The sequence below is a fragment of the Drosophila miranda genome (genome assembly GCF_003369915.1).
Source record: "Drosophila miranda strain MSH22 chromosome Y unlocalized genomic scaffold, D.miranda_PacBio2.1 Contig_Y2_pilon, whole genome shotgun sequence".
Taxonomy (NCBI): Eukaryota; Metazoa; Arthropoda; class Insecta; order Diptera; family Drosophilidae; genus Drosophila; species Drosophila miranda.
In genome coordinates, this window is record NW_022881614.1 from 4,229,273 (window position 1) to 4,254,510 (window position 25,238).

The 25,238-nt window shown below is 44.7% G+C and overlaps 1 protein-coding gene across 1 annotated transcript; it reads right to left on the minus strand.

Annotated features, from left to right (window-relative positions):
- Positions 1-126: 126 nt before the first annotated feature.
- On the minus strand, positions 127-24,847 carry LOC117193366. Its single transcript, XM_033398085.1, has 2 exons — positions 24,409-24,847; positions 127-938 (listed from the first exon to the last, which is right to left on the minus strand). Exon 2 carries the CDS (start codon positions 755-757, stop codon positions 200-202), a length of 558 nt encoding a protein of 185 aa, XP_033253976.1. The 5' UTR covers positions 758-938; positions 24,409-24,847; the 3' UTR covers positions 127-199.
- Between the last annotated feature and the right edge of the window lie 391 nt (positions 24,848-25,238).

Here is a 25,238-nt window from a genome sequence, read left to right on the forward strand (position 1 = left end):
TCAAATCTCTTTCTCTAGCTAACCTACGGTGGCAAAGCGGGGCGAATTCGCCAAGAGCGAGAGAGCGAGCTTTTATTGCGCTCCCGCTTTGCCCTAGCCTAACTTACACTAGACTTCATAATTCAGATCAATAACTAATAATTGTGGACATGGATGGAAGGTCACGCAACACCGGCCCCGTTGAACGCCTGCATCGGCTTCAACACATTGGGAGCGGCGCTAATTTGTGTATGGGCCGCCGAAAAACCGCTCCAGTGCTAGTCCTTATTTCGACGACCCTGACCATGCCGTCCTCTCCTGCGTGCGTGGCGATGACCCTCCCCACGAGCCACTCCTGAGGCGGCAGATTGTCCTCGGCCACGATGACGAGGTCTCCTTCCTCGAGGTTCGGTTGCTGCTGGTGCCATTTGCCCCGAATTTTCAGCCCCAGGACATATTCGCGGGACCATCGCTGCCAAAACGCTTGCCTGACTGACGAGACAAGTCGCCATCGCCGCAAGCAACTGAGACTCTCCTGGTCCGGAGTCCGCAGTGCTGGGGGGGCGATGAGCGACCCGCCTGTCAGCAGGTGCCCGGGTGTTAGGGCCTCGCCGTCGCTTGGATCTTGGCTGGTGGCTCCCAGCGGCCTCGAGTTCATTATGGCCTCGATGCCAACGAGGACTGTGGCGAGCTCTTCGGCGGTTAGGAGCGCGCTGCCTACCGCCCGTAGGAGTAGGCTCTTGGCAGTTTTTACACCTGCCTCCCATAGCCCTCCCATGTGAGGAGCTCGCGGCGGTATGAACGCAAATTCGCATCCGTTCTTTGACGCGAAGTCGCGAATTGCGTCTCCTTGCTCCTTGAGCCTGATCCGCAGAGCGCTGAGATGGCGGCTCGCTCCGACGAAGTTCGTCCCGTTGTCGCAATGAACGACTTGGGGATATCCTCGGCGCCCGACGAACCTTTGAAAAACCAACAAAAAACAATCAGTGGTTAGATCGGAAACTATTTCTAGGTGAACCGCCTTGGACGCAAAACAAACAAAAAGCGCAATGTATGACTTGTATGGGGGCCTTCCGCGAATTTTCAATGTCGTGTGCACTGGTCCACAAAAATCAACGCCGCAAATTGAAAATGGGCGGAGAGCACGGAGTCGATCTGCGGGTAAATTCCCCATGAGTTGCGTCAGCAATCGAGGCTTGCATTTAAAACAGCGCATACACGATCGAACTGTCTGACGGCAGACCTCCTGAGCGTTCACTATCCACACGCTCTGTCGAAGGATGCTCACAAGTGCTCGTGGGCCGACATGAAAATTCGAATGGTGCAGATGACGAATATAGCTTCGCACGAATTGCGAGCGCTTAGTCAAAAGCAGAGGAAACTTGGCATCGTATGATATAGGAGCTTTGGCTAGTCGCCCCCCCACTCGCAGCAACGAAAAGTTGCACCAAGTCCCTGTGTCTTCATGGATGAATGGGTTCAACCGCTGACCAATTGTAGATCCTTTCCTAACCTTTTCAATTTCTCCTTGATACTCGTGATGCTGGATGATTTCGACAATTTTATAAAAAGCTTCATTGTGTTCGGTCGGTGAGATAGTTTTTTCGAAATTTAGGCTTGGGTCTTTACATTTTCTTATAAAGCGGAACACATACACGAACACTCTAAGCAGTTTGAGGTGTGACGAGAATCCCTCGATGACATCTAACAGCTCCGAACTTCGCACAGCCGCGGTCAACCCGACCGCAGTCTACCTCTTTTCCAGCTGAAGATCATCGGAGTGTTCGAAATGAGCGTTCTTGGGCCAGTTTTCTTCTTCCTCTTTCAGAAATGATGGTCCTTCGAACCAAATTGACTGAACGATTTCGTCGACGTCACAACCTCTTGAGACAATATCTGCTGGGTTCTGTTTCGTGGGTACATGCCGCCACGTAGCATCATCTGACCACTCTTGAATCTCAGCCACTCTATTTGAAACGAAAGTCGACAACGACGATGGATGAGACCGGATCCAACGGAGAGTTACCTCTGAATCCGACCAATAAACGACTCGTTCAATGGGCACGTTTAATAGGGGCTTGATTCTGTGACAGAGATCTGCGAGAAGGTGAGCGGCACATAACTCAAGCCTTGGGAGCGTTTTGGTCTTGAGCGGCGCTACTTTGGATTTCGAAGTCAACAATGATATTTTTAAATCTTCTGCAGTTCTGCTACGTATATAGACGCACGCTCCATACGCTCTCATGGAGGCGTCAGCAAGGGCATGTATTTGAACCGGTGACTTCGGATCGGAATACACAAACCGAGATATGGATATGTCTTCCAATTGAGATAGTGTATTTTTCAACTTATTCCACGCTGTTTCCAAATGCAGCGGGATCGACTCATCCCAATCTAGTTTGTTAAGCCAAAGCTCCTGCAATAGGATCTTGCCTTTTATAACGATAGGACTTAATAAACCAAGGGGGTCAAACAACTTTGATGTCACCGATAGTATGTTCCGTTTTGTCGCTCGGAGACCCATAACTGAATTGTCAATTTTGAACTTAAAGGCATCGTCAGTAGGTAACCATGAGATTCCTAACGCCTTTGTCGACTCTGAATCCGAGATTGTTATGGGTTTGGCTGTGCTCTCAGATGCGGTGATCTCGGGTGAGTTTGAAAACCACTTAGTCAACTCAAACCCTGCGGTCTGAAGAACCTGAGACACTTCGGACTTAATTGCCCTTAGCTCCTCTACGCATGCAGCACCAGTCAACAAGTCATCGACGTAAAAGTCGGACCCAATAACGTTAGCAGCTCTAGGGAATGAGAGCTTCGCAGACTCACTCAACCTTTTCAAACAACGGATAGCTAAGAATGGGGCTGGTCCAGTCCCATAGGTTACAGTGTTGAGCTTGTATAATCTCAAGGATTCAGAAGGGTCTCTTCTCCACACTATGAGCTGAAACTGCCGATCCGCTTCGTTCACCATCACTTGGCGATACATCTTTTTAACATCAGCAGTCAGGGCAAACCTGTGCAGACGGAAACGGAGCAGTGTCGAGTATAATTCCTCTTGAATGGTAGGTCCCACCATCAGAATGTCATTTAAGGCCACCTGTGAGGACGTCTTGGACGAAGCATCGAACACGACTCGGAGCTTGGTAGACGTACTTTGGGGCCTCAGAACACACTGATGAGGGATTACGTAGTGTGGAGTAGAAGGAATCGTATTGTCAGTAGGAGACATATGACCTAAGGAGAGGTACTCTTCCATGAATTCCAAGTACATTTTCTTCAACTCAGTGTCACGATGCAATCGTCTTTCAAGCGACAAAAACCGCCGTTTCGCAACCTCAAAGGAGTTGCCTAAACAATTTGGATCTGATTTAAACGGGAGCCTTACTTCGAACCGACCTGATGATAGTACCTGAGTCGTCTTACGATAGTGTTCTTCACATAGCTTGTGCTCAGGTGTGGCAATTTTCTTGGTAGATGGCATTTCTTCCAGTGACCAAAACTTTTTCAAGGTCCTATCGATGGATACTAGCAACTCTTCACTGAAACTCAAACTGTTTGTAATTTGAGGAGCAGAACTCCTGGAAACATATTTTCCCGACACAACCCAACCAAGAAGGGTTTTCTGAAGAGTTGGAAGGACCTTGTTTAATTTGACCAACAGCTAATAATTCAAAGAACGATTCTGCTCCAATTAACTTATCTATTCTTTGTGGCTTGTAGAAATAAGGGTCTGCCAGTGGTAGGTTCTCTGGGATTCACCAGTCAGTCACATTCACTGACTGGTCAGGGTGATAACCTAAAATTGATTTCAGGATCCAAAAATCAAAGGAGAACTCACTACCATTTATTCGCGACTTCACCACTGTGTGTATTTTATCCTGTACTTGAGAATTAGATTCACCAATTCCAAGCAAGTTAATACAGGACTCCTGTCTACGGATCTGTAAGCGATTAGCGAGGTCCTCGGTAATAAAATTTGTTTGTGATCCAGAGTCGAGAAGAGCTCTGGCCATAATGTGTTCACCGCTCTTAGTTCGGACGCTTACGATCGACGTAGCCAGAATTACCCTGTCCAACGCTGTCGCATCCAAAACATGTGTCGTGGAAGGTTGATTCTGATTTAATGGAGGAGAAGGACTCTCTTGGGGTGGTGGCAACGCGAGACTATTAGCCGACACTGTGTATCGATGCAATAATGTATGATGTGAGCGGCTGCACACTCGACATTTATTGGCTTTGCATTTTACAACAGCGTGGCCTTTTCGCAGACAATTAATGCATAGGGATGCCGACTTAGCAAACTCAAACCTTTGCATCACCGAGAGACGCGAAAATGAAGGGCAATTTGACACTACATGGTCTCCTGAATTGCAGTAGCTACAAGTTTGCTGAGTTCTACTGTTGGTGGAAGTGGAAGAACAAGCAAATGAACTGCGATTATGTTGCTTGCTTGGCATGACTTTGTCTTGCCTTGGCTTGGTCGATTCTTCAGCAGACAGATGCTGGTATCGACGATTCAAGACTTTCTCAAAGTCGGACCAAAGCGGCAACTTCTCATAAGTAAGCTGTTCATCCCACTTTTGTTTCGTCACTGGGTCGACTCTGTTTAAAACGAGATGAATGAGCATTGCATTCGAAATTTTTGTATCATCTCCGAACGACAGTAACGATCCGTAAATCGACGAAACAGTATCGATTAGAGTTCTTAGAGATGATGCAGATTGATGCGACATTCTCGGCAGATTGAACAATGTGGAAATATTATTCGTGAAAATCAAATAATCGTTGTCATATACTCGTTTTAGGCCAGCCATGGCCTTTTCATAATTTGCCTCGGTGACTTGGAACGCCTTTATTGTTCCTAATGCTTCATCAGAGAGGCACGAAATCAAATGATTACATTTTTCGATCACCGGTATGCTGTTGTCGCTATGGACTAGTCTCTCAAAAAGGCTAATGAAATTTTTGAATTCCGAGTGTTTACCACTAAATTTGGGTAATGCCAATTTCGGAAGTCTAGCATGAGTTGGGGCTGAAGAAGACACTGGCTTCGTCTCGCTTGCTGCATCAAAGGCGGCGATAAGCGACATTAGCTTTCCTTTGGTGACAATTATCAGCTCTTCCAACTCGGCTGCATATGCATCATCACCTGTTATGTCCTCGATTTGCTCCTGCAAATGGTTAGCCTTTTCAATTGAAGCATTCAAACAATCTAATCTACATTGTAATTCCGGTAATTGCAAAGGAATCGACCCTTGATCTAATCGATCCTCTAAGCGGCGAATGCTTTTTACTCGACTTTTGAGCTTAATCTTTAAGTCTTCAAAAGTGGATTTACTTTTTTCTGCCATAATGTTTGTGTATGAAGATTTTACACAACAAACCACTATTATTTCTATTTATTTATTTATTATTATTATTATTTTTTTTTTTATATGTTTGAACGAGAACGATAATCGAAAACGACGGTGATTGCAGTAAACGAAAGATGTATGTAAGTTAACGTACCCAATTCTATTGAGCTCTTATACGAGCTGTAAACAATCTTTGGCTTTCCAAAACGAAAACAATTTCAATCTTGGGCCTCCGCCTAATTGATTTCTAAGATGTACAATCTCAAGGGCTCCCGCCGCAATCCCAATCTTTGACACTCGCCTAAATGGAAAACCAATGTTTGCCCACACCCGGCTTCTCATAAACAATCTCACTCCCGGCTTTCTGCAGATCCTGCACTTTAGGCATTTTACAGTTCTCTCTTTGGATGACGAAATCCAATACTCGGGATGGCGAAATCAATTGAAATGTTTATAGAAAAACTATTCCCGAAAGGGATCAACGATGCAAAGATCAGAAAGTTCAAGTCAGTCTTGATCCAGAAGCGACACCGCAAAGTCGAGCTAAAAATTAAGATCGCGCAGATGACCCTCTACTTAAATCTATATCAGTGAAGTTAGAAGTAAAATAAAAACTTTTTAAAAACACAATCCGCTACCGCAGTTATTTAATTGGCGCCCAACGTGGGGCGACGTTGTATAAAAAGCACCGAATACTAAAAGTGTTGCGTCGTGCCGAAACCCGAAGGACAATTAATTAATGGAATAAATCCTTCAGATATAAAAACGCGGAGTGACTGTGGGATATAAGATAAGAAAAAGTGAGATAAAAAGGAAACAAACCGGAGCTTAGGGTGTGCAAAAATAAATACAATATACAATACAAATACAAATACAAATACAATACAAAATACAAATAAATACAAAAGCTAATCAAGACAATTCAAAATACAAAAAAACCAAAAAAACCAAAGTTTTTAAACAAAACCAACCAAACCAAAACACAAAGAAAGTGAAACTATCAGCTAAACCAAAGAAGGAAGACCCCCAGAAGACCCAGTTAAACAAAGAAATTTAAGAAGGAAGACCCGTTCGAAGACCTGTCAGCCAAATCAAGAAGGAAGACCCGTTCGAAGATCTGTCAGCCAAACTAAGAAGGACGACCCCTACCGGATAGTTCGTGAGCAAAAGTTGTATTAATAAATATATAAGTTCAATTAGGTTATATTAGATTATAAAAACAAACATATAAGACAAATTTAAGGTGCATCAACTAACTTTAGATTTTGAAAAACTAAAAATGATTAACTCACAAACAAGGACCGATCTCACTGCAGATCTGGTCAAACAATTAATAGCACTTCAAATTTCACAAGTACAGGAGCAAATTGTAAATTTAAAACAACAAATAGAAACTAAATCCGATCAGGTATCAGATTATCAGGCAGAAACAATAGACGAGACAATAAAAGATGACACCACATTAAAGGTAATAGAATCCCTACCAATTTTCAATGGTGGATTAAACCAATACGTATGATGGAGGGAAGCTGCAGAAACTGCAGTGAAGTTATATAAGAAAGGAAGTAAGCAATATTATATTGCCTTAACAATTTTGAGAAACAAAATAACAGGACCAGCACATGACGCACTGACCAACCACGGGACAGTTTTAAATTTTGATGCCATACTTTCACGACTTGACTTTGTTTACAGTGACAAGAGACCAACTTACATAATAGAACAGGAGTTAAGCGTTCTCCGACAAGGGAACCTTTCAATAATAGATTTCTATAACGAGGTTAACAAGAAAATGACCTTGTTAATAAATAAGACAATAATGACTCACGGAAAGGACAGTGAAATCACGAAAGAATCAAATAAGAAAATTAGAGACAATGCCTTACGCATTTTTGTCACTGGCCTAAACGGCGGCATTGCAGAAATCCTATTTTCATTGAATCCCCCAGATTTACCGAATGCCTTGGCAAAGGTACAGGAATTGCAATCAAATAACATTCGGGTCCAATTTGCCTACCAATTCAGTGGCCCCAGAAATTCAGGGAATAATAACTACAATACATTAAGATTCAACCAACGACAACCAAGGACTAATAGTTCACCATTCGACCAAAAAAGGGATCTTCAGAGGAATAACATGTCATGGGGACAACCCTATTTCTTGGGTAATAGACAACAAAATCAGGCCCCAGAACCAATGCATGTAGACGAATCGATACAAATCAAGAACCGACAGAACAGCAATCAATTCAGGGGAAATAATAATAATATAAATTATCGGGAGAATACTAACGGTTATTATAGGAGAAATAATAACAATTATAACCAAGCTCAGCATTTTAGGGCAAACGTAGTACCGAATAGTCAGTCTAACGAAAATCAGGCGCAGAAACGAAAGCCAAACGAAATGTCGGAACAACCGGCTAATAAAGCAATGCGGATAAATAACATTGAGGGGGACCATTTTTTAGATCAGCCCCCGAAGTAGGTCTGCCCTACTTAAAAAGAGTAGTTAAAAAAATAAACAGAGAATTAAAAGTTTTGATAGATACGGGAGCAACTTGGCCGTCAGCCATCGGGTGCTACAGGGGGACAAACGGATGACGGGTCGGCTCGCACAACTGTGAACTCGGAACTGAGGCGCAGCCGCTCCGGTTAGTAATACCCGGTGCTGTCTGCGTCTCACACCACCCCTAGGACACAGAGGGTTGCGAGCGAACCGTCACCCGCCGTAACTGTGCACACCGGTGGAAGTGCGCCTATACTCTCCCCGTGAGGGCGGCTGGAAACAGGTCCTAGCACGGTCATGTCTCTGCTAGGATGCTGGCGAATGGTAGTCGGGCGGAGAGAAGAAAACTCTCAGTGAAATTACCCCAATCCAAGGTGACACTGTTATATGCCGAGGGATGCATGGCCGGGGGGGTGCCCGGTCGCTAATATGCGGACTCTGGATACCTGCCGACCTCCAGTTTAAATCAGGCTTCCCGGGGCAAGCGGGCTATGCCTCGGGTGACCATCCCCTTCCCGCCTACTCGTGGGAACTACTATGTCAAACACTCTAAATATAAAAACCAACAAAACTGCAAAGGAGCTCGGTACTCCTCTTAAAGTACAGGAGGGACAAGCCAATCCCTCTGCACCAGCGCCTGGGAAACCGGGTCCAAAGAAGACGGGGAAGGAGACTGAGTCGGTCCACCGTCTTCAGGCAGCAGCCGCAGCGAGGGGGGCCCGAAAAGCCAATCGGGTCCTTCCAAGTCGGGTGGCTCCAAGGGCGAAGCGGATACCGGGGTGGCTGCCAAGCAGAGCGTAATCGCGGCTGGTAAGCGCACCGGGACCGAAGAACCCATGGGAGCCCCGGCGGGCAGCGTCTCTGCACCACGGGGAGGAAAGCCGTCGTACCAGGACAGGAGACGAGCGGCTTTCATCCTGTCCAACGAAGACCCGAACTTCAGGGCGTCAGCCGAAGGAAAGGAGCAGAGGCTGTGGCCTCCTCAATCCTTCCACTGTTCCAGCCAGCCAAAGCCGGAAAGGGCGCAACCAAGGCCCCCAACAAGCGGCAACGCTCAGCGGAGGACCCCGCAAATCAGTCAGGCCAAGCCCAGCAAGCCAAGCGGGTGAAGACCCACCTCACGAACCGTTCGTTCGCTGAGGTGGCGAGGGGCAAAAACCTGATCGGTGTCCTGGACAGGGGCGCCGAGGACGGCCATGTCCCTCGCAATAAGTGGCACCTGGTGGAGAACGAGCTTCAGGACCGGTTCCTACTGGAACTGGAGGAGAACGGCGGACCACCGCCAAAGTGTGAGGACGCAGGGTGGCATCAAGGCAAGGTGAAAGCCATCGCCTGCCAAGACGCTCGCTCTGCGGCCCTCTACATGAAGGCGGTGGCCGCCCTAAAAGAGGTCTATCCAGGGGCGAAACTGGAGGCCGTGAAGTGGGAAGATGTCCCTAGTCGCCCGAGAGCCAGAGCGTGGGTCTCGGCTAAGCCTGCAGAGCCTGAGAAGATCCTCAGGTTACTGCAGGTCTGCAACCCCCACCTTCCTACAGCCGATTGGAAGGTGGCAAAGGTGGAGGATATCCAAGGGCAGAGGCGCCAGATTATCCTCGTCCTAAATGAGGAATCCATTGATCTCCTCGCAAAGTCGGACGGTGTAGTGGATTATGGCTACAAGAAGGTCACCATATCCACTTACAAGTCCGATCGCAAGGGCAGGCAAGCGGAGGTCAAGCCAGACCCGGAGCTGCCGGAGATCCCGAAAGAGGGGGCCTCGTGCGAGGAAGACAACCCGGCGTCGGATGCGGCGTCCATGATGTCGGACGATATCTTGGACGACTACGCGTTCGACGAGAGCGACCTAGCCAGAGGTCTCAGCCACATCGTTGTCGGGGAGGAGCCGGAGTCCCCTGACAGCGATCTAGAAGCAACAATGGTGGAGGCGAGCCTCAGGAATGTCGTTGACGCTCCTGCAGATAAACCTCCACCATTGTAAGGCAGCATGCGCTGCTCTACTGCTCCACCTGGCCAAGGGTGGAGCCGACATAGTCCTCATTCAGGAGCCCTGGATCCTCGGAAACAGGGTCTCCGGTCTGAGGACTTCTGACTACAAGCTATATGTAGCTGAAACCGCAGGTAAAATTCGTACCTGCATTCTTGCAAAAAGAGAGTTGCACTTATTTTTGCTCCCAAATTTCAGCAATGAAGGCCACACCGCAGTAAGCCTCGAAGGCCAGGAGCGCTCACTGAGGATCTGCTCCGCATACATGGGGCATGAACAACCAGACCCCCCTCCACACGCGCCTCTCCGGGCTCTAATCGCAGACTGCTCGGCCAAGGACATCGGCCTAATTGTGGGGTGCGATGCCAATGCACATCACTGTCAGTGGGGAAGCACTGACACAAACGAAAGGGGTGAGTACCTTTTCAGTTACTTACTGACCACTCAGATGGTCTTACTAAACCGGGGTAGTGATCCCACCTTTATCATTAAAAACCGCAAGGAGGTCCTGGACCTCACGCTTGCCTCTCATGAGATACAGCGCAACATTGTATCCTGGAGGGTCCTGGAAGAGCACTCCTTCTCGGACCACAGGTACGTGGAAACTGTCTTCTCCTTCTCAGTACCGAAGCCAGTCGGATTCCGGAACATCAGGCGGACAAACTGGACTCGGTACTCTGATTACCTCTGTCGTGTTCTCCCTGAGCCCCCATCTGAGGAGGAGTTCTCCACGGAGGCCACGACTCGTCTTCTTAAGATCTTTACCGACGCCTGCAATAAGGCGCTCGACAAAGCATGCCCCTCTGGCAAGAACAGAGGCCGGAAGCAACCTGAATGGTGGAATCCGAAACTGCGTGAACTCCGGAAAGCCTCCCGGAGACTCTTCAATAAAGCTAAGGCTGAAAACGTTGAGCAAAACTGGGCCGAATACAAGGCCAGTCTGTCAACCTACAACAAAGAACTTAGAAAAGCCAAACGCGCCTCCTGGCGTAAGTTCTGCAGCGAAATCGAGAGTAACTCAGAAGCCTCACGCTTGCGCAGAGTTCTCTCGAAGACAACACCCACCCTGGGCTACTTGAAGAACACTGACCAGTCGTGGACTGAGTCCAGCGAGGAGTCGCTAAATCTTCTCCTAAATACCCACTTCCCTGGCTGCGATGAAAACAGACCCAACTACCTCGCGCCTCCTTCTGTCGCCTCAAATGCCATCTTGAGACTGCTAAGCCAGGAGAACATTTCCTGGGCGATCAGAAGCTTTAAACCCTACAAGTCCGCGGGGCCAGACGGCATTTTCCCTGCCCAACTGATTCACGCGGGACATAAAGCCACTAACTGGCTCGAAATAATTTACGAGGGAATCTTCTCCCACGGGTGCATTCCTGACACCTGGCTTCAGACCAAAGTCGTATTCATACCCAAGGCAGGCAAGCCCTCGCACACTGCCCCAAAAGATTTCAGACCCATAAGTCTATCGTCTTTTCTTCTAAAGGCGATGGAGCGGCTCCTGGGGCTGCATCTAACGGCGTGCATTCCGTCCAGTCTGATCTCAGACTCCCAGCATGCCTATCGGAAGGGAAGATCCACCGAAACGGCCCTACACTCGATCACATCGATCATCGAAGCATCCCTTAATTTTAAGGAGTACACCCTAGTAGCCTTCCTCGACATAGAAGGCGCTTTTAACAACATCCTTCCGACCGCCATCACGGGCGCACTGACGGATCTGGGCGTTGACTCCAGGACGGTGAGCCTGATCGATCAGATGCTACAATGCAGGACGGTTGAGGCATCACTGGGGACGTCAACGTGTACCAGATTTGTCAGCAGAGGCACACCGCAGGGCGGAGTCCTCTCGCCCCTCCTATGGCAGTGAACACACTGCTGCGGGAGATAGAGGGGGGTGGCTGCCGTGTGGTGGCGTACGCGGACGATGTTGCCATAGCATTCTCCGGAAAATTTCCGCAGACATTGTGTGAGTGCATGACAAGTACTCTCACGAAAATGTCGAAATGGGCAGACAAATGCGGGTTAGGCGTAAACCCGTCTAAAACGGAACTGGTGCTTTTCACTAGGAAGTACAAAGTTCCGGTACTGATTCCCCAAGACTATGTGGGGAAACGCTAGTCTTCAGCAACAACGCCAAGTATCTTGGCCTAATCCTCGATAGAAAGCTCGATTGGAAATTGAGCATAGAGGATAGAGTAAAGAAGGCCACAGTGGCCCTCTATACTTGCAGGAAAGCCGTCGGACTAAAATGGGGAATGACCCCCTATATAGTTCGGTGGCTCTACACCGCCATCATACGACCAATCATGCTCTATGGAGTGGTGGTATGGTGGCCAGCCTTGGACAGAAGGACATGCCTCAATAAACTCAGCAGAGTTCAGCGCATGGCAGAGCTATGCATAACTGGCGGGCTACGCACTACTCCAGGGGAAGCCCTGGATACTGTGCTGGACCTCCTCCCTGTGGATCTCATGGGAAAGAAGGTGGCAACACTTTCCGCCCTCAGAATGAGAGAAGCCAGACTGTGGAAAGCATCCGCGGCTGGGCACTCGGGAATCCTGATGAGACTCCCGCAATTACCAGAGAGGACAGATTACTGTATCCCCAGTGATCACCTCTCGACGCCCTTCCAGGTATCAATCCCATCTAGGGAGGACTGGGAGATGGGCGAACCAGGACCTGCAAATGCGGTCCACTTCTACACTGATGGCTCAAAGCTAGACGGCCGCGTGGGAGGCGGAGTCTACTGCAGCGAGCTGAACATCAGTCATTGCTTCATGCTCCCGGATCACTGTAGTGTGTTCCAAGCGGAGGTTGAAACCATCAAGGAGGCCATTTCGATCGTCTCCAAATTACTTCTAGATACGCACTTAGTGTGCGTCTTCTCGGACATCCAAGCAGCTATCAAAGCTCTAGGCTCAATATCGTCGAACTCAGCGACTGTAAATGACTGCCGCAGGTCTCTGCACGAGATCGCAGAGCAGTTAGATCTCTTCCTTATATGGGTCCCCGGCCACAGGGACATCGAGGAGAATGACGCCGCCGACGAGCTAGCCAGGCAGGGTACTACGATTCCTCTCCTACCGGAGAGGGAGCAAGTAGCGATGCCCTTGGCTACGTGCAGGCTCCTAACGCACGAATTGTTCGAGCAAAATGCCAATAGGAGATGGCAGCAAACCGTTTCCTGTAAAGTCTCAAGATTGATATGGCCATATCGATCGAAGAAGCGCTCAGCAGAGCTGTATAAACTCAGCAGAGCACAGTGCTCTGCAGTTACTAGAGCCATTACGGGACACTGGCAGATCGGCACTCACGCCTCTAGACTGTCAATCCCTCATAACGACTTCTGCAGGAGTTGTCGCGACGAGGAGGAGGAGGAATCGGTCCCCCACTTCTTCTGCCACTGCCCAGCCCTTGGAAATCGTCGTCTTCGTATTCTCGGGGCCGCTTTCCTCACGGACATTTCGGACCTGTCCGTAATCAAACCAGGGACCTTGTCCAAATACATCCAAGCCACCGGATGGGACTGCCCTTAACCTGCAGTAGTATGCTCTCACGGTTCGGTCAACGCGAAGGGGCACATGCCCATGCGGCAACACAACGGACCTTTTATAGGTCCAAGTGAGCTTGGGGGCGGGAGGCTCTTATCCCCCCTCTCCCGGCTACCGCCTTAACCTAACCTAACCTAACTTACGGGAGCAACTTCCTGTTATATAAAAAAGGGAATTTACGAAAATAAAAAAGAATTATCAATTTATAAGAAAGTTGCGCTACAGTGAATGGGTTTTCAATAATTAAATATTTCCATAATATAACTATTTTCAACACAAAACAAGTGTTTTATGAAATAGATGGAATGGAGGCAGATTTACTAATAGGATTTAACCTATTAAAGAAAATCGGAGCTGTTATTGATACAGGAAAGGGGACTTTAAGTTATAAAGACAATGAGGAGAAACTAATATATGACGAGGTCCTTTCTTTAAACAAATTAACCTTTATAGAAGGAAAAGCCATCCTTCCGTTGAAGGAATATATAATAAAAAAATATTTTGAAGAAGAAAAAGAAATGAAAAGTGATTCAGTAAAGGTAGAAGGAAGTTTATATAGCTTGGGATCAAAAAATCCTGAGCACGCCGACGAAGAATTATCCGTCAATAGTTTGGGATTCAAATATCCTGAACCCGCCGTCGTTGAATTATCCGACATCCAAAGTTTTAATAGTTTGGGATTAAAATATCCTGAGCACGCCGTCGTTGAATTATCCGACACTAAAAGTTCGAATAGTTTGGGATTAAAGAATCCTGAACACGCCGTCGTTGAATTATCCGACAATGAACAATTTAAAAGTTTGGGATGCAAAAATCCTGAACGCGCCGTCGTAGAAATATCCGACATTCAAAATTATGCAAATTCTGAATTGAAAAAAATGAAATTGTATAACACAATAACCTACAAAGAGGACAATTTAGAAAATCTCAGAGAGAAAATGGTATCTATCATCGAAGAAGACCATGCCAATATAAATTTACAGTTACCGTTCAGAACGGATATAAAAGGAGAGATTAACACTGAACATGATAGACCGGTATATGGCAAGCAGTATTCATACGCTTATTCGGTTAACGATTTCGTTAATAACGAAATAAGTAAAATGTTAGATGAAGGTATAATCAGACCTAGTAAAAGCCCATATAATTCACCGGTAATAGTAGTACCAAAGAAGGGAGTAAATGAGGACGGAACTCCTAAACATAGATTAGTAATAGACTTTAAGAAACTTAATGAAAACACCATACCGGATAGATACCCTATGCAAGATCCTTCAGTAATCCTTGCCAATTTAGGTAAGGCAAAGTCCTTTGCAATGCCGCAAAAAAATCCAAATGTTGAAATGAAACGTTGGTATTACTTCATAGAAAGTGTCACACCAAAAATCATTTATAAGCCAGGCTCAACTAACGTAGTAGCGGACGCTTTATCTCGGATCAAAATAAATCATATGACAGATAGTGATGTCGACCAGACAGAATCAGAATCAGACATAAATACTCAGCATTCAGCAGAGAGTAGTTTTGAAAACGTCTAGCAAGCCTCTAAACCAATTTAAACAGCAGCTACTATTAGCGCAAGGGAGATTCACAGTTCATGAGTTAGTAAGAGTTTATGAAAATACCCGACATATTATTGAATTTGATACGGTAGACAATCTGCTAATCATTTTAAAAGAATTTATTCCGCCTCACTTAACCACAGGAATACACTGCACTTTAGAAGATTTATACCTTATCCAAAATAAGCTAAAGGAAAACTTCATAAATAAATTTCTCTTCACGAGAAAGTTCCTCCAAGATGTAGTAAATTCAGAAGATAGAGCTATATTTATAGAAGAAACACATTGCAGAGCCCATAGAGGACTAGACGAAAATTACAAACAAATAAGCTGTATTATTGGCCAAACCTGCACAAAAAATTAATAATATAAAAATAATATATAATATATAATAATATATAAAATATAATATATATAATATAATATAATATAATATATAAAATAATATATAAAAAATTGTGAGATCTGTAACAAAAACAAATATCACAGACACCCTGTAAAAATTCCAATTGGGGAAGCTCCCATTCCAGCAAAAGAAGGAGATCAATTACACTTAGACATATACTATGCCCAAAACCTAACATTCATAACTTGTATAGATTCTTATTCCAAATACTTGGTGGTCAAGGAAATTCAAAGTAAATTAAACATTGAAAATAAGGTAATGGAAATTTTGCAACACTTTCCGTTAGCAACATCTTTAATGACTGACAACGAACCAAGCTTTACTTCAGCACAATTTAGATCATTCATACAAAGAAGTAACTTAACTATTTATTATGCTGATCCCAGACACAGCACCTCAAATGGTCAGGTAGAAAGGGTACATTCCACACTAACAGAAATAGCGCGGTGCATCAAGGATGAACTAAATCTAACAGATTATTCAGAAATAATAATAGGGGCGGCACTGAAATATAACCTGACGATACATTCAACGACCAATCAAATGCCATATGACATATTGTATAACAAAATAGAACACAAGCATAATCCAATATTACTTAAGGAAGCTCAGACCAAAATGCTTAAGCTACATAACAAAGATAGAAGAGAAAAAGATTATAAAATAGGAGAAGTAGTTTATGAAAAGAAATTCGGGGAAAGAAATAAACTTCAATCCCGATACAAAAAGCAGGTAGTTAAGGAAAATCGACCGAATAAAATTATAATCAACAATTTTTTTTTTTTTTTTTTTTTTTATTAAGCGTAGAATCCGTACATTGCAAATAACGTATCTTAACATCACTGGTAAATAATATTGGGGTAGCCAAACCTAATGCTAAATGCGAGAGGACTTACAAAAAATATAATATTATAATATTGGGAGGGAAACTTAGAGTTGGCCAATAGTTTTGCAAAACCCAATCTTCAACCGCCTCAAAGGCCTGGCAGGTAGTAATCGTCTGGCGAGCATACTATGGTGTCTAATTAGCCTGTCACTGTATCTGCTGGTGTGCCTTCCAATCTGCTCCTCTACTGTATGCAGATTCAAATCCCGATGTAGGGTGGAGCCGCGCACGTACCAAGGGCAGTTCGTTATTTGCCTCATGGCGCGATTCTGCAAGACCTGTATCCCTTTATAGTTCGATTTGGCAGCTATACCCCAAATCTGCACACCGTAGAGCCAGATCGGGGCTACACAGTGTACATAAACTGCTCTTTTGGCTCTCAGTGACATGGTGCTTCTTCTGTTAATCAGCCACCGCAATTGCTGCATTCTTTGCCCACATTTACGAGCCGTAGCTTTCAAGTGTGGACCAAAAGTAAGACGCTTATCAAGGGTGATACCGAGATACTTTGCTTGCTCTGGTTGGTCAAAAGTTACGCCTTCAAACTTTATGGGTGGGGTGTGGTCTATGAGCGCTTTCAGGGTGAAGCATGGATTGGTGGTCTTCAGTGGGTTGACTTTTAAATTCCATCTTTTGCACCAAGCTGCCAAAGAGAAGAGGTACTCTTGGAGACCATCTGCTGCCTCAAGGTATCGTCCGCGTAGGTAGCAAGCAGAGCCTTACGGGGGGCCTCCATATGTTGCTCGCTTGGGGAGGGTATATCTGCAGTATAGATAGAGTAAAGAAGCGGGCCAAGGACGCTGCCCTGTGGAACTACAGCTCTCATTTGGCAAGGTGTTGAATGTGTGTTCCTGAACCTGACCATAAACTGACGTCCTTCCAAGTATGATCGTAGGACACCGTAGTATGGTGCTGGGAACAGTTTTTTAATTTTGCTCAGTAGGCCGATATGCCAAACTCTATCGAAGGCTTGCTGCATATCAATGAAGACTGCATTGCAGTATTCTAGATCATCATAGGCCTGTAGGATGTGTCCTGCCAATCTGTGGACTTGCTCCACTGTGCCGTGTCCCTCCCGAAAGCCAAACTGGTGATCCGGCAAGATACGGCATTCCTTGATTATACTACCAAGACGATTGGCAAGAAGCCTCTCCCATACCTTAGATAAGGAAGACAAAAGACTTATTGGCCGATACGACTCAGGGTCGTCCTCCGGTTTTCCAGGCTTATGGATCATCAGGATTGTTGCTATCTTCCACTGCTTAGGGAAAAACTGCATCCTTAACATGGCGTTAAAAATGAGCACTATGTAGAGTATCGCCCGAGTAGGCAATGCTTTCAGTGTGGAATTGCACACTCTGTCAATGCCAGGAGCCTTCTTCCTCGGTAGGGACTTGATGACTTCAACAATCTCCTCAGCCCTGGCTGGTTTAATGGGTAAGGCCATTTGTAGAGGTGTTTGCAGACTATCTTTTGTCTCTTTGTACTGCGCCTCCGTGGCGAATTGGTAATGGGTGAACCTGTCCCCTAAATGATGTGCAAACGAATTGGCCTGCTCTTCTTCGTTTCTAGCAAGTTCACCGTTGGGACACCGGATGGGAATCTGTCTGAACGGTTGTCTCTTAAGAGACTTAGTGGTCTTCCAAAGCGAATATCCAGCATCCACGGTGTAATCCATGGAAGCAAGCTTTTGTTCAAAGAAGTTGCTTCGAAGTTCTCTCAGGGTGTTTCGAAGTTGCTTGGCAGCCCGGTTCCATAGAATTCGGTCCCATGGGTCTTGAGATCGGATTGCGCGTCTGCGAAGTGTCCTTTTTTGTGACAAAAGCTCTCTGGCCTCTCTTGTAAGAACTATTCCATAGGCGGCGCTTGTCGGAGGATGCGAGGGCGTTGAGGCAGCAGCAGCCATGTGTATACTCTCTGTGATGTTATCTACCGCCATCTCGATATCTTCCTCAGAGTTTAGCGTGACGTTCAGTTGAATCGACCTCTCCAAATGTTGCCTAAATGCGAGCAGATCAGTGTGCTTGGTGACTAGATGAGGGCTTGGATTTTCTATAATGCCATCTGTTTTAATGCTGATGACTAAGGCCAGATGGTCGGAGTCCAGATCCCAGCTCTGACTTATTGTTGCTCGAGAATCCGGAATACCATGATGTACTGCGAAGTCTATGCAGGACGGCGTGTGATTGAGTACATATGGGTACCTGGTTGGTGATCCAGTTGCAAGGATCTTAGCGCCAGTAGCAGAGATGGCTTCCGCTAGCTCTCGCCCCCTAGGGGAATTGTAAGTGTCTCCCCACAGCCAGTGTCGGGCATTCCAGTCACCACCAACCAAATACCTTTGCCCGCAAGCACGGAGTGCATCGATGTAATGTCTTTCCTCAATCCTGACTCTGGGAGGGCAGTAAATGGCGCTGAACTCCACATCGCCCACACATGGCTACTTTTACTGCTGACATTTGCATGCTGCGTGTCTCAATGACCCTTTGTGGAAAATGACGAAGCGAAGTCTTAACTAAAACCGCAACTCCACCAACGCTATTATTATTCCGCGATGGCTTGAAGGCTGGATAGAAGGCATATCCATGTATTTTTACAGCTGCCCCTCTTTTAATTCTGATCTCCGTCAAAAGAAGAATGTCAACGCTATTCTTGTGCGCGAAGAGCTCAACTTCTTTTGCTTTCCCTGAAATGCCGTTAGCATTCCAGATGAGAACCTTTAGTGGGTTCATTGAGATGCTGAAACGTTGTTCTGGAGCTGAAGATTAGATCCAGCCCATTGCTTAATCGTGTTGGCCAATTCAAAAACCATTTTTTCAAGTTTTTCAAGGCGTCGATTGGCTTGACTATTATGCTGCTGCTGTTCTTGCTGCTGTTGCTGTAGCCACATAAGAAACTGCTGCTGCTGCTGCTGTTGGAGCTGTTGTTGCCATTGTTGAAATTTTGTCTGCTGTTGTTGTAGCAGTGCATGAACTTCATATGAATTCTGTTGCTGGTTATTCAATCCTTGTGGCTGATGCGCTTGTAGACTATGAAAACGACGCTGAGCAGGTGTAGCAGGTATTGCATTTGAATTACCATTTGCTACGGCAGCATAGGAGGCTCCTGTATTACTTCTAGTGCCTACCAAAGGTTGGTGCTGAACAATATTTCGCTGGTGCTGCTGTATTGTTGGTCTATTTGCCCCCTTTTTGTGACTAGACTGCAAGGTAGGAAACTGTTGCTGGTCTCCAGGAAGTGTGGTAGAGTAAGCATATGCCACTTGATTATTTAAGGGGACATGACCCGTCCTGTTCGTATTAATTGCCTTCTTTGCGGAGCCCATTGATCGGCGTAGAAACTCCTGATACCATTGGCATCCTTTGTAACTGTATTTATGGCTTCCAGAGCAGTGAATGCAGGTTGGCTGTGCATCTAGGGGGCGTGTGCATTGTGAGGTTTGGTGATTTTCACCGCATCTGGCACAGTTGTGATGTCGGCGGAGTATTTGGCTGTGTGGCCGAAATCCTGGCATCGACGACATTGAGCAATCTCTGTGGATTTTCGCATCCTTTCAATCCTTATTTTTTGGCGGCAAAGGGTCTTGACTTGGTAAATTTCGTTAATTTTTGCACAAGGCTTAATATTAATGAAAAAAATATTAAGTTTTTCGTCCTTGTTAGTCCTTGAGCTTGGATTATGGATGTGAAGGACCTCGAAGCCCAACATTTTAAAATCGGCGGTAATATCATTGTTTAGGGTGCTATGATGTAGGTCTCTTACAACAATTCTATGAGGCTTTTCAGTCTGCAATTGGTATGTGTGGAATTCTATTCCAATGGCATCGAAACAATCCACAATTGCTCTATAGGTATCACTGTCTTTGGGGAGGATTCTGACCGTTTCCCCCTGGTTAGCTTTGACGACAACGTTATTCAAATTTGCAACGTCCTTTATGACATCAAATAAGTCATTTAAGTTGCTAATATTGACAACTATTTGCGGTGGTTTTGGAGGGCCTTTAAGCTGATTACCAGAGCTCGTTGATTCTCCTTGAAGACCCTGGTCTGTATTAACTGCTTCATAAAGGTGTTCATCCAGTTGGTCATTTCCAGCGTCTGCATCTACATTCATCCGAACTTCCTCATTATTACTATCACTTGGGATGTTCGTGTCAAGAATGGAAAATCTGTTGTTGGTGTTTGCCTGTTGGCTTGTAGTGGGGGGCAAGCCCAGGTCCCGGCCGCCGCTCCCTCGTTTAGATTTAGATGACAAAGTCTGATCGTTTTTTCTTTTGCCCGTTCTCCGTTTTTGAGCATCCAGAAGTCGTTCGGCAGCAGTGCGAAGTGTTTTTGCCTCAGTGTCGTCGGGGCATGTGGGTATGGAGTTTTCTTGGCTATCAAAGCTTAGTGCAGGGCAGATACTGCTTATTGTAGCAGTTGCCATGGTGTAGGTGTTGTTGTTGGTGGCACTAGTGAATGTTACTGCTGTTGTGGTTTCTGTGCATGTAGAGCGTTCAGCCTCTGAACGGTACTCAGAACGAATCTCAGAAGGTAATTTGCCTGATATTAGAAGCATTCTCTCATGATCAGTCCGCTTATTTCTAAGCCGAGAGTCAGATGAACTATTCGCATTCATTATACCGTAGCTGATAAGCGAAGTTTTTATTGCCACTCTTGTGCGGCTGTGCGCAGACTGAGGGGAATGTCTTGCCCGAAGGGCAGTGAATACAGTTGTAAAAACGTTCACAAATGTGTTTTTTGTTTTTGTCCAATTGCCGACACCGCACAAAGCAGCACCCGAATTTACGATGTATGCTATTTTTAGCACACAAGAGAATGCTCCGCTAAAGCAGAATAAAGAAAACAACTTTGCACAAGCGCGACACAACCGATCTCTATGAAAGTTGATTCGAGACTTATAATCAACAATAGAAACAGAATTATACATAAAGATAACATCAAATATTAAATATTTTTTTTTTTTCTCCAGAAAATGTATGCGAATATACTAATATTGACTTTTGTTATATTGACGACTTCGGAAGTAATTGACTATACGCATAGTGACTATCTATTGCTCAAAGACGACAGAGACGTTTACACTTATGAAACATACGCCGAACTTTTCCATATTACTAATTTGAGTTTTTATAGAGAGATAATTGATATAGAATCCAAATATGTCAACAAATCAATTAATTCAGACGATGAGTGGGAAATATCAATGGACTTAAGCCTAATAAAATTAATGATTTCAGAATTAGTTCCAAAACGGAATGAAAGGGGAATTAATGAATTAGGTACCATTTGGAAATGGATAGAAGGCAGCCCTGATCATGACGACTTTTTGAAAATACAAAATAAAGTAAATGAATTAACTGAAAATAATAATAAACAATTTATAATAAATTCCAAATTTTTCAAAGAAATTGAATTGCTATCAAATTCATTAAAAAATGTCATCTTCAATGAAGAAACGATACTGAGAAAGCATCGTTTAAAATAAATAACTTTTGACCTACTAAATTTAGTTGATACCATAACCCTCTTAAAAGTAAACATTTTCAATACAAAAATTTTAAATAAAAATGAAATAGAGGACATTTATAAGCATGAAAAACATCCTGTTGAACTGTCTGATCTGCTGGACATTGCAACGGTTAAAATAATTCGAAATGCTGATTTAATAATCATTTACATAAAATATCCTCAAATTAAAGATATTTGCAAGTTTTACCATGCAAGAGCCAAGGAAAAAAACAAAGAAATAGACATCATTCAGGATGGTGCCATATTAGGTTGACCCGGACGGCCCTCAGAGGGGGCCCCACATAGGCCAGTATGGCCCTTAGTTGTATGGTGCCATATTAGTTTCAGGCAAAAATATCGTAGACAATACTACTTTGTTAGGATCGTATCTCCTTATATTCAACAACAAAATTGTAATAAATAATATAACCCACATAAATGATAAGTGTAAAATTCTAAGATATATATCGCATCATAGATATAGCGACTTTGAATTAGTTGATTATATACAATCGAATGATAAGCAATTTTCTTTTGATAATGTTAATATTTTAAATCCCCTTATAACATTAGGTAATACGGCCTTACCATTAACAACATTATTCTTAATCATTTTGATATTGATAATGTTATTTTACTTCGGCTATAAATTAACCAAATTTGTACTTATTAAATCAATAAGAATACCGTCAGAAGAAATGGTGGAAAGCAACATTCAAATGCTGTCAGAAGAAATTAGAGCTCTATCAGAACTTCAAAATGTATCGGGACGAAACATTTAAGAATGGGGGGAGTTAACGTACCCAATTCTATTGAGCTCTTATACGAGCTGTAAACAATCTTTGGCTTTCCAAAACGAAAACAATTTCAATCTTGGGCCTCCGCCTAATTGATTTCTAAGATGTAAAATCTCAAGGGCTCCCGCCGCAATCCCAATCTTTGACACTCGCCTAAATGGAAAACCAATGTTTGCCCACACCCGGCTTCTCATAAACAATCTCACTCCCGGCTTTCTGCAGATCCTGCACTTTAGGCATTTTACAGTTCTCTCTTTGGATGACGAAATCCAATACTCGGGATGGCGAAATCAATTGAAATGTTTATAGAAAAACTATTCCCGAAAGGGATCAACGATGCAAAGATCAGAAAGTTCAAGTCAGTCTTGATCCAGAAGCGACACCGCAAAGTCGAGCTAAAAATTAAGATCGCGCAAACCCTTTGTCCGGAATCCTTTGTGACCCTCTACTTAAATCTATATCAGTGAAGTTAGAAGTTAAATAAAAACTTTTTTAAAACACAATCCGCTACCGCAGTTATTTAATTTGTATGTACATATAACTGTTGCGTCCAAATAGCGGTTCACATATGTCTGTATTGGTCGATATGTATGTATTTATTATACCCGATACTCAAAATGAGTATTGGGGTATATTAGATTTGTGGTAAAAGTGGATGTGTGTAACGTCCAGAAGGAATCGTTTCCGACCCCATAAAGTATATATATTCTTGATCAGCATCAATAGCCGAGTCGATTGAGCCCTGTCTGTCTGTCCGTCTGTCCGTCCGTCCGTCCGTCCGTCTGTCCGTCCGTCCGTCCGTCCGTCCGTCCGTCCGTCCGTCCGTCCCCTTCAGCGCCTAGTGCTCAAAGACTATAAGAGCTAGAGCAACGATGTTTTGGATCCAGACATCTGTGATATGTCACTGCTACAAAAATATTTCAAAACTTCGCCCCGCCCAAAAATGCAGAATCGTAGAGGATGACTATATGTTCTAGAGTGTAAAATCTCAACCAGATCGTATAATTATTATAGCCAGAATCAAGAAAACAATTTCATTCTTTCTCGCTCTGTCTCTCTCTAACACACAGGTTTCATGGTCGGCTTTGCCAATTGCAAAATATGAGTTCAAGGATCTCAGAACCTATAAGAGCCAGAACAACCAAATTTGGTATCCACACTCCTGTGATATCTGACCTTGACCGTTTCGTGTCCAAATTTCGCCACACCCCCTTCCGCCCCGCAAAGGACGAAAATCTGGGGCATCCACAAATCTCAGAGACTATTAAGGCTAGAGTAACCAAATTTGGTATCCGCACTTTCGTTAGATCTCACTATAAAACGTACATCTCAGAATTTCGCCCCACCCCCTTCCGCCCCCACAAAGAACGAAAATCTGTTGCATCCACAATATTGCACATTCGAGAAAACTAAAAACGCAGAATCATAGATAATGACTATATCTATCAGATTGCTGAATCTGGATCAGATCGGATCATTTGTAGCCAAAAGCAAGAAATCAATTTGCAGTGGCCACGCAGCGCCCGACGTCACGCTCAGACTGATTTTCTGTCTCTCTCGCACGCACTCTTTGTCGTGTGGTTCAATATTAGCGGCGTCTCCCGCAGGAGAGCCATACTGACTTAGTATCGGGTATAACTGTAGAGTTGCGGTGTACGCAGCAACTCACAACGTTCCCCCTCGTGTGTTTTTAGTTATATTTATGCAATTACTAATAAAATGCATGCAATCAAGCTCTACTATATGTATATCATACGTCTGTGCCTAGAATTGAAGGCGATGTGCAATGTTTTCAGCACAAGACACCTCAAAGAGAGATCTGAATGTCTTTTGCTCAGCCTTCAATTTTCTGCACAAATACCTCTGATTCCTCTTTTGGATCTTTGAATCCAACTGCTACTTTCCTGTCTTTATCGCAGGGCATCCCTCGGCGGTAGCAGAATTTGCACAAAAATTATTGTTGGCGCGACCGACGCGATGATATTTTACAAATTGATTGCCGATTGCACACACACACGACGCGGGCAACGAATATGTTTGCATATGTATACTGCAATTTCTTGTGTCACTGTCACTTATTGTTGTTGCCTATAATTCACTTTACAGTCCACCCGGGGGCGCCATGAAAAATTAGAAGAGTTTTTCTAATCAATTACCGAAAACTTTGGGTGGCTGTAATTTAAATTATTTATTTGGCGGGGCGAAAAACTTGATACGCTCGATCTAATTCAAGGATGGCGAACAACTATATTTTCTTCACAATTCAAATCTCTTACTCTAGCTAACCTACGGTGGCAAAGCGGGGCGAATTCGCCAAGAGCGAGAGAGAGTGCTTTTATTGCGCTCCCGCTTTGCCCTAGCCTAACTTACACTAGACTTCATAATTCAGATCAATAACTAATAATTGTGGACATGGATGGAAGGTCACGCAACAGCGTGCTCTTTCTTCGCGACGCAGTTTGGTAGCCATAGTTGCGGCCATGAATCTAATCGCGGCCCAGTTTTCTTCCGACTCCAGCAGGCATTCTGCCAGGTTTGTCACCGCTGGCATTCTTCCAAGCTTGTTGCTTAGATCCTCTCGATCTTGCCGAAATCTTGGACATTTGAAGAAGCAGTGCTCTGCGTCTTCGATGACCCCTGCGCAGACCACGCAGAAGGGGTCGTCCTCGTGCTTAAACCTATGCAGGTAGG